The 8,575-nt window shown below is 36.0% G+C and overlaps 2 protein-coding genes across 4 annotated transcripts; one reads left to right on the top strand and one right to left on the bottom strand.

Moving 5' to 3' along the window:
• Positions 1-1,251: 1,251 nt before the first annotated feature.
• Atu (Another transcription unit) lies at positions 1,252-4,724 on the top strand. Of its 3 annotated transcripts, XM_019843337.2 has the most exons (7): positions 1,253-1,487; positions 1,664-2,419; positions 2,558-2,611; positions 2,687-2,946; positions 3,104-3,694; positions 3,998-4,199; positions 4,412-4,659. In XM_019843337.2, exons 1-7 carry the CDS (start codon positions 1,442-1,444, stop codon positions 4,579-4,581), a joined length of 2,079 nt encoding a protein of 692 aa, XP_019698896.1. In that variant the 5' UTR covers positions 1,253-1,441; the 3' UTR covers positions 4,582-4,659. The 3 variants fall into 3 exon arrangements, with proteins under 3 accessions (XP_019698895.1, XP_019698896.1, XP_011146547.1); XM_019843336.2 differs by having other exon boundaries at positions 1,252-1,487; positions 2,558-2,946; positions 4,412-4,716; XM_011148245.3 differs by having other exon boundaries at positions 1,442-1,487; positions 2,558-2,946; positions 4,415-4,724.
• A 521-nt stretch (positions 4,725-5,245) lies between these two features.
• LOC105187443 (ubiquitin carboxyl-terminal hydrolase MINDY-3 homolog) lies at positions 5,246-8,384 on the bottom strand. The gene is made up of 5 exons (XM_011148244.3): positions 7,963-8,384; positions 7,328-7,724; positions 6,980-7,248; positions 6,470-6,767; positions 5,246-6,387 (listed from the first exon to the last, which is right to left on the bottom strand). Exons 1-5 carry the CDS (start codon positions 8,066-8,068, stop codon positions 6,081-6,083), a joined length of 1,377 nt encoding a protein of 458 aa, XP_011146546.1. The 5' UTR covers positions 8,069-8,384; the 3' UTR covers positions 5,246-6,080.
• Positions 8,385-8,575: the final 191 nt, after the last annotated feature.

Genomic DNA, 8,575 nt, shown 5'->3' with positions numbered 1-8,575 from the left:
ATCCAATCTATCTAATTGTTACATACCAGACATTAAGTTGTATTACGTAGAAGGATATTCTCCGCTGGATGGCAAAAGTCGAAATGGAAGATTTGTCTAAACATATTCTAGCATATCGGTGTTCAATAAGTATAATCAGGAGCCATCTAACGGCGTAGAGTAAAAACTCGTTCGAGTATGTAGACCCGTTACGGTGGAATAGACCCGTTGTGATTAGTAAATATAGAGGGATGGACGATGTTCGAAAATACATCGATCTGTTAAAATATCGGTAAATAAAAAAGAATTGTAATAACATCGATTATTTTCTAAAAAAGTCAATTTACCGATTAATCGATTAAATTTACAAAGTAAACATTTAAATTGATTAGCACCAGATTAAACACTACTAGAGGTGCGTTCGGAAATATCACTCGGATGCTCTCCTTGCTCACATGTTGGATGCGTTCTTAAATTCGCAACAGATGCGTGTAGCCGGCATTATTCAATCCTTATTTCTTACTGAATATTAAACATGGATGGAATGACGCCGGCAGTATTCTCAGTATTATTAGAAATCCTTCTAAAAGATCTTGCACATTGGACGCGATTAGCGACATGCTATAGGCGATATCTAATGAGAGTTCTGTTTTCAGAAGAAAGAACTTTCATTTCTTCTTTAAAACAGAATTCTTATTGGACATCGCTTATTGTTTGTCGCTAATCGCGTTAGTGTGCGAAGCCTTTAACTCGGTTAAATCTCATTTGATGTATCTTCCATGTGATAAGAGAATTAATTTTGGGAAGGTAAGTGCTGTTATTGGGCCATTCTGTAACATTTCAAAACTTATCAATAAAAACCAGACAACCTTATTGTCTATGCATGTACGATAGATGTAGCAAACTTTAAGAAATTAACCAATCCCAACTTACTTTTAATTGACTGTGAAGAATAATTGGCTGTGGTTGGCCAATTTCTTACGACTCGAAGCTTATTATACCTATTGTAGATCTGGACTTAGGCCCAGTTCCACAAGTTGCTTTAAACGGAGTTTAAACTCCGTTTAAAGCAACTTGTGGAACTGGTCCTAAATGCCTATCCCTAGTTTGAAATAGCGGAACGGAAGAGAAACGGAAAAGGCAAACAGTGGAAGTTAACCAATCGGAGCAATTCTATTCCATTGCTTCACAGGAAACGATGGAACGGAATTGCTCTGATTGGTTAACCCTCACCATTTGCTTGTTCCATTCATCTCCGTTTTTCTTCCGTTCCATTATTTGGAGCCCCATATGATTGTACTTTGCGTTTGCATCGACACATTCATCGAATTGAACGTGGTCCAAGTATTTATTTTTTCTGCAAGCACTCATAACCATATCTGGAAGAAAAAAAGGTTATTTCAATTGAACGCAGGCCAACGTGGATGTTGCATATTGCGTCTGTGATAGTTAATAAGTGAATATGTCGCCGGTACGAGATATTTTGCGCGATTCCAGCGGTGACTCTGGTATGTAATATCGATCATTTTACATTTATTCCATTCTGCAACCTCTATAATTATATATAAAAAAGTTTAATATTAGTTTAACATTAATCACAATTTTTCAATGATATTACTTAATTTATCTTTGAATGTAAAGTGTAGTACAAATATTCCAATCCCATATACAATCCTGTTTTTAGGATCGGAATCAGACAATGCGTCCGCTTCCTCGAGATCGAGTCGTAGTGGTAGTCCAACATCGCAAGCCCAGGTACAAGAGTCAAACAATATCAGGAGTGAGCAGAACTCTGAGGATGAGAATGGAGCACGTTCCGTTGTATCCAATGCCAGTGGTAGATCTTCGAGATCCAGTAGCCAAACGGTTGAGTCAAATAAATTGGATGGTAGTCGCAAGTCAGAAAGCCCATCACCAGCAAGATCAGGTTCTAGACATTCTAGTGCTGGTTCTGTTCAAAGTGAGAAATCTGGTTCTCACAGAAGTGCTACTCCAAAGTCAGTAGCCTCCAGAGCCTCTAGCTCGGATTCTCAAAAATCTCCTAGATCACGTTCACAGTCTCCACGTGGCAGTGTGCATTCTACAAGCTCAAAATCACCTGTCAGTCCGAGATCTATGCAATCAGAAACTAGGTCACAACAAAGAAAGTCTAAGCCTCCAGCTTCACCAGCTTCCAATGGCTCTGGTTATGATTCTCCAAAAAGTCACAGATCTAGAAGTGTATCTTCTCACAGAAGCAACAAATCAACTGGTTATGCGAGTCAACATTCTCCAGCAGAAAGGCATTCGAAATCTCCTGTATCTCCTAAAACTTCAAAATCATTTGAGGCATCTACCGAGAGAGCAAGCTCTGAAAAATCAGATACCAAAAGATCACAATCAAAAAGCCCTAAGGATAACAAAAGTGACGATGAATCAAACAGATCTTTCAAACAGACAGGTTTGTACTATTCTGTTTTATCAGTTCTAATATTCAAAATATATACAACCTTGCTCTAACTTCTGACTGAATTACACTTTTAGATAAGTTAAAAGTTATATTTGTACAATTTAACAATAACATTTTCCTTCTGAATAGATAACAATCGAAGTCCAAAATCTGACGAAAGCGATAACGAAGAGCGATTAAAAGGTAAACGAAAAAATAATGATTTTGCATTAGATACTGAGAAAACTATTAAACGACCTAAAATGATGATAAACTCAGATTCCGACAATGAGATAGCGGACAAGGAAAATAGCATTGCTCCAACCGCAGATGCGTTGTTCGGTGATGCAAGTGATATCAGTACAGACGATGAGAAGGATAAGAAAGAAGATGAAGAACATGAAAGAGATCGTAGTCGTAGGGAGAGCAGAAGTAAGAGCAAAAGTCGTAGCAGAAGTAGAAGTAGAAGTAGAAGCCATAGTCGCGGGAGATCTGAAAGCGGTGGAGAAGGTCCAAGCCATCGAGCTCTTATTGAGGATGTAAGTTAATGAAATATGAAGTGAATAATCTTTGCATTTTTCTTCGTCCATTTTTATATCTTACATAACGCACTTCTTTAACGCTGTTTATATTCGTAAAAGAGTTTTATGCAAGAAGATCATACATATTTTAATGTAGAACATATTCCTTGTATAGGATGATGATAAGGATAAAGAGGATGAACCCGAGCCACCGCCAGAAACTAGAATCGACGTGGAAATTCCAAAGATCACTACCGACCTCGGACGTGAGATACACTTTGTAAAGTTACCAAATTTCTTGTCCGTGGAGACGAGACCATTTGATCATGAGACTTACGAGGATGAAATTGACGAGGAAGAAACTCTGGATGAGGAGGGTCGAGCTCGTTTGAAACTTAAAGTTGAAAACACATTGAGATGGAAGGATACGTTTAACGACGAAGGTAAAATAGTGAAAGAGAGTAACGCAAGATTCGTCAAATGGTCGGACGGCAGCATGTCGTTGCACTTGGGCTCGGAGATCTTCGATGTGTACAAACAACCCTTACAAGGCGACCACAATCATCTCTATATTCGCCAGGGTACTGGTCTACAAGGCCAAGCGGTGTTCAGAACGAAACTAACTTTCAGACCGCATTCTACGGAATCGTTCACACACAGAAAGATGACCATGTCGTTGGCCGATAGATCGCAAAAGACATCCGGCATCAAAGTTCTTTCTCAAGTGGGAATGAATCCGGATCAAAACAGATACGAGATGATAAAGGTACTCCGTCTCATATTAATTATATTGATTACAATTTGTGCTTTGAATTTTCATCAAGTGAAGCATAATTCGATCTATCCGTAGAATTTAAAGTTTGCCATTGAACCAGAAATCGTTCGAATCTCTTGAACTTGAAAATAAATTCAAACGATTTGAACTGCCCGAACTTAAAGCTTCGATATTTTTAACTGTTTGTACAACTTTGTTCAATCACACTAGTTTGTGTGTGTATGTGTGTGTGTGTGTGTATATTCCAATTACAACTGTAACTGATCGCATATGTCTTTATTTGTATCTTTATAGAAAGAGGAAGAGAAACTACGCATGGCCATGCGAGTTCAAAGTAAAACGAAGAAGAGTATTGGTGGTACCAGGAATACTGGTCGCACTGCAGGAGCATATAGTGGTGATCCTTATCATGACGACGGCTCTGATGATGAGGGTGCAATTTCGTTAGCTGCTATAAAGAATAAATATAAAAAAGGCGCTGCGATTGCTGCTAAAGGTTAGTAACTAAACTTATCCTGCACTTATATCGCATGAATAGATTAGATAGATTTCGATTATGGACTATATTAATAAACATTAAAAATTAATGATCAAGCAATCAAGCTTGATATTTAATTACGGAGAAAATAATGATAATCGATAGTAAATAGACATAAACCGATATACTCTTTATCGATAATATTTAGAAAAGTAATTTTGAATTTTCAGCAGCCTCGAATATATATTCATCAGATGAAGAAGGATCGGACTTTGAGACACTTAGGCCTAAAAAGAATTTTAAAGGGAAAGTACTTAAAGATTCAGACGAAGAGTCCGATTCTGAAAGCTCTTCAGGAAGCGGTGGAGATGACAATCAAGTTGAAAATGCGAGCGATTGAAATGTACATGTATATATACATATCTATATCTTGAAAGAAATAAAAGCAAATATTTGTTAATAATAATCATATCTTAATTGTCTATGCGAATAATACATAATTGATCACTGTTCCGCAATCTAAGAAATAAAAGAAAAAGAAAGCACGCTATATATAAGGCACTCGCCTTATAGATTAAATAAAAATTCATCAAATAAATATCTTTTCGTAATAATATCAAATAGCATGAAATACAAACCATATTGCTCTTATAATGTAAATAGAATAATGATAAATATCCAAAATAACCAACGATATAATTTAAATTTATAAAGCTATAATAAACATAATTTCATGTTTTAACATAACTATATCTTAAAATAATAATTGCATAGTACTGAAAACTAATTTAATATAAAATAGGATCCAAGATTATTATATAAAGTTTTATAATTTATCTCCTTTGGATTTATTTAGATTTTAATTAATAAATATAAAACAACTGCTTCTAAAGCAGATTACAGTAACTGGTTTTAATCAAAAGTAGCAGATTTATTTAATGTTAAATTTGTTATTTCGGTAATAGAACATAAAATAAATACTGACCAATATTTGGCCAAATATATATAAAATAAATATTGATCAAATAATTACTTAATTTATTTGGTAAAAAGTATTCACTTCCTGAAAGAACGTTATATTTTATTTCGCACATTAGTTTTCAGCAAATTCATAGCTTTGTCTTTAAATATAGTTCTAGTAACTGGACGAAAGATACGGTTAAAATTTTTAGTTGAAAAGGCGCTTTTGTTAAGAACTCTATGTTCTTAACCTCGATTATTTATCGTCATGTTTCATTAAGCGTAGTGAGCTACTCGACAAGAGTTGCGAAATAACAATATACGCACATAGTTTTAAAATAATATCTTGTAATATTTTAGAGTAAGATTTTTTTTTTATGATCACATATCATATAACATACAATAATGGTTTGTCCGATAAAGTCCGAATTCTTCCGCTGTAATGCAACGGGAGATCTCATTATGAAGTATAAACTGCACAATTAAGTAAATAAAATCCTCGCCAAGGGATTTTGTATATTTGTAAGTTACTTACAATCGACCACCGTCAAATTCTATCGTATAGAATTTTGCGAAGCGTTCGAAAATACAGATATTCCGTTGCACACAACAAAACGACTTACGGTTTGCGTAGAAAATAAGTTGACTCTTGCTCTCGTGTGAAAACAAATATGACACAATACAATATTTAGACATAGGATATATTTAGTCTTCAGCAATTATATGCGTTATGCACAAATTGCTAGATACTTCCGTGAAAATAATTGTTGTTTATTAGCAGATATATTTGCTTGATATCATTGTGTTCATTGACCCGAATCAGAAGGTGGCCGATTTGACTAGACTACGGTTTTGAAGTGGTAATTCTCGACGATATCCTATAGAAGCGCTTGCTCAGGTCACTCTACGTCGTCCGTTATGTTTTATAGTTTATGAATTCTAATTTAAACTAGGATTTCGTTCTATGTCCCACTGTATCTCAATTCTTGGCCACTTTGTCTGCAGGACTGTCAGCATAGGATTACTATCCATAATACACTTCACAGTGCACTCAAGCAATACTGCTTGTCCCTTATGATACTTCACTCTATTCTCCGGATTGCTACGTTGTAGACCATTGTAATGATACAAGACAAAAGTATCCGGACACATGCATCGTTCCTCGGGAAAAAATTCGTCCATGAATGACGCGAGAAGTATTATCCCAAGATTTTCATTATCCAACTTCTTTCTCATGATATCGACGCTACATAAGATATAAAAATATTAATTGGGAATATTCTATGATAATAGGACGGTAGAATTGATGAACAAAAATGAATACATACTATTCCGCATCGGCTACCAATCCTAATTCTGCCAATACATCCTGTAGTAAATTCGCCGAGATGAAGTTATTTCCTTCTGGATCAAAGCGCTTGAAGATTCTTCGTGCTTGTTCCGCCGGTGTCTCCGGACTCACTAATCGCTTCTCAGTAGAAAAGAGCACAGTTAAATGCGTTTCTGATCCCAACACCCAGATAGAATGCGACGGTGACTTCAAAAATGTTCCCACTTCGCAATATCGCAAATGCTCTAAAAGAGCCAGGAATCCCACCGTATTCTGCTTATCTATACCACGTAATTCTACAAAAAGGAATTATTAAAATAAGGTATAAAAAACAAGATTCTCTCTAGTGCATATTTCATGGTGCACGGTATATCTCTCGAAATAGTTGGTCATTTGACTTCTGGGCTAAATTTTACTCGAAAGTATCATTCGTAAGACATCCTGTATGAAAGTGAGAAAAATAACAAAAGATATTAAAAGATACGAAGAAAGCAAGCATGTATCTTACTCAGTCCACCAATATCTTGATCATGATCCCAAACGTGACTAACTGCTCGGCCAGTTAGCATTAAATTGATCAAACTTTGACTACCGTATCCATATGTAGAATCAATCATGGGTTCTGTCGGATCTGACATTTCAGAGCATATTCCTGAAATTCCCTTTGTGCACATCACAGTATAAAGTAGCAGTAGTACACCGTATTGATCTTTCAACATTCCAATCCGTTCTGTGAAGTAATCCTCGATATCATCGATGTTGTTTGTAGTGAATATCCTGAAACAAGATGTAACGATGAAGTATCAAAAAATTCAATAGTTCTTCCTTTATTAGAAGAAGAATTTATAAAACATACCTTAGTTGAGAATGAAAAACTTCTGATTCTAATGTTTGCTCTGTGACCTGAGTTTTATTAGTTTGGCTACTTTCACTAGTATCTTCGACTGAATTTACCATAGACTCTGCAGATTTAGGATCAGAAGCTTCTTTACTAGATGCAAAGACATTTGAGTGATTAGTATATACTACTGAATACTTAGGATCCTGGATATCAGAAGCTTGATTAACAATTTCGATCATTGCTTTCACAAGTAATTGATCACACTTCTCAGCCTCAATAGCTTTCCAAGTCACAACATCGCCCTCTAATAATAACTGCTTCAAAATAAATGCCTGAACCGGAGCTATTACGGCGCAAGGCCCTCCTTCTCTCTGTACAAGTGCAGTAGGTTCATCTGCGCTGAAGGAAAAGCCTGTAATAATGATATTAAAACATAATGAATAAAATATAATAAAAATATACGACACATCTCTCAATGTGTGTCGATTCTATAGTACAATATAATGTTACATGTGAGTGAAAATATAATGATGACCGTCATTGCTAATCGGCCATTATACACCGACGTAATATATAACCACGATTGTAACTTTGCACACAAATTTCTACATAAAATACATTCAACAATATGTGGAATCATAATCCATTACCTTGCGCCCATCGCTTGAAAACGTCCTCTTTGACCGTCGAACCCCAGAGCAAGGACTTAATGTTTTTCAGGAGCTCGTCATTACTTGTGATAACATTTTCGGCCATTATCTTAGGAATGCACTCAATGTACGGGAGATTATAACGCACCGTGCACACGAATTTTATCTAAAGCCGACCATAATATTTCCTACGGTTTCTCGTTAAAGCTCACGCAATATTCGACGCATACAGTACTCCCCGATAACCTATTTTGTACAACAGACAACTGCCAAGTGCGGCGCCATTTTGGACCTTTTCTTCTTTATGATATGCTCTGAAGTGAATTCCCGAATGATTCGGCTGGCCTTCTGTGCAAAACAATCGATATATCGTAAGTCGAATTACAGAACAGTATATACTGTTCTCTGTATCATCAATGATAACCACAAGTATAAGTTAGTTGGTAATTTCCTGTTATCGTAAAATTCTTTCGAGCACCGTTGATAGCGCAGAAATTTCACATATCGACTGCGACGCGTTCGCGAACAACGAGCCGAGAGCGCAATATTCTGAAACGAAAATATCTTGATCGTTGATTGCTGATTTTTCAGATGCTTTTGTCGAATGGTAAGT

Source organism: Harpegnathos saltator, unplaced genomic scaffold (assembly GCF_003227715.2).
Source record: "Harpegnathos saltator strain DR-91 unplaced genomic scaffold, Hsal_v8.6 scaffold650, whole genome shotgun sequence".
Taxonomy (NCBI): Eukaryota; Metazoa; Arthropoda; class Insecta; order Hymenoptera; family Formicidae; genus Harpegnathos; species Harpegnathos saltator.
The sequence above is the reverse complement of the archived record's forward strand: the minus strand, read 5'-3'. Positions and strand labels throughout refer to the sequence as shown.

Excerpts from the sequence above, each read along its gene's own strand:
- Atu (XM_019843336.2), top strand. The coding sequence starts at position 1,442 with ATGTCGCCGGTACGAGATATTTTGCGCGATTCCAGCGGTGACTCTG. Across the intron at positions 2,420-2,557 it reads CAGATCTTTCAAACAGACAG|ATAACAATCGAAGTCCAAAA; the intron begins GTTTGTACTATT and ends CCTTCTGAATAG. Across the intron at positions 2,947-3,103 it reads ATCGAGCTCTTATTGAGGAT|GATGATGATAAGGATAAAGA; the intron begins GTAAGTTAATGA and ends TTCCTTGTATAG.
- LOC105187443 (XM_011148244.3), bottom strand. The coding sequence starts at position 8,068 with ATGGCCGAAAATGTTATCACAAGTAATGACGAGCTCCTGAAAAACATT. Across the intron at positions 7,249-7,327 it reads GTTTTTCATTCTCAACTAAG|GATATTCACTACAAACAACA; the intron begins GTATGTTTTATA and ends ATCTTGTTTCAG. Across the intron at positions 6,768-6,979 it reads TCAAGATATTGGTGGACTGA|AATTACGTGGTATAGATAAG; the intron begins GTAAGATACATG and ends TCCTTTTTGTAG.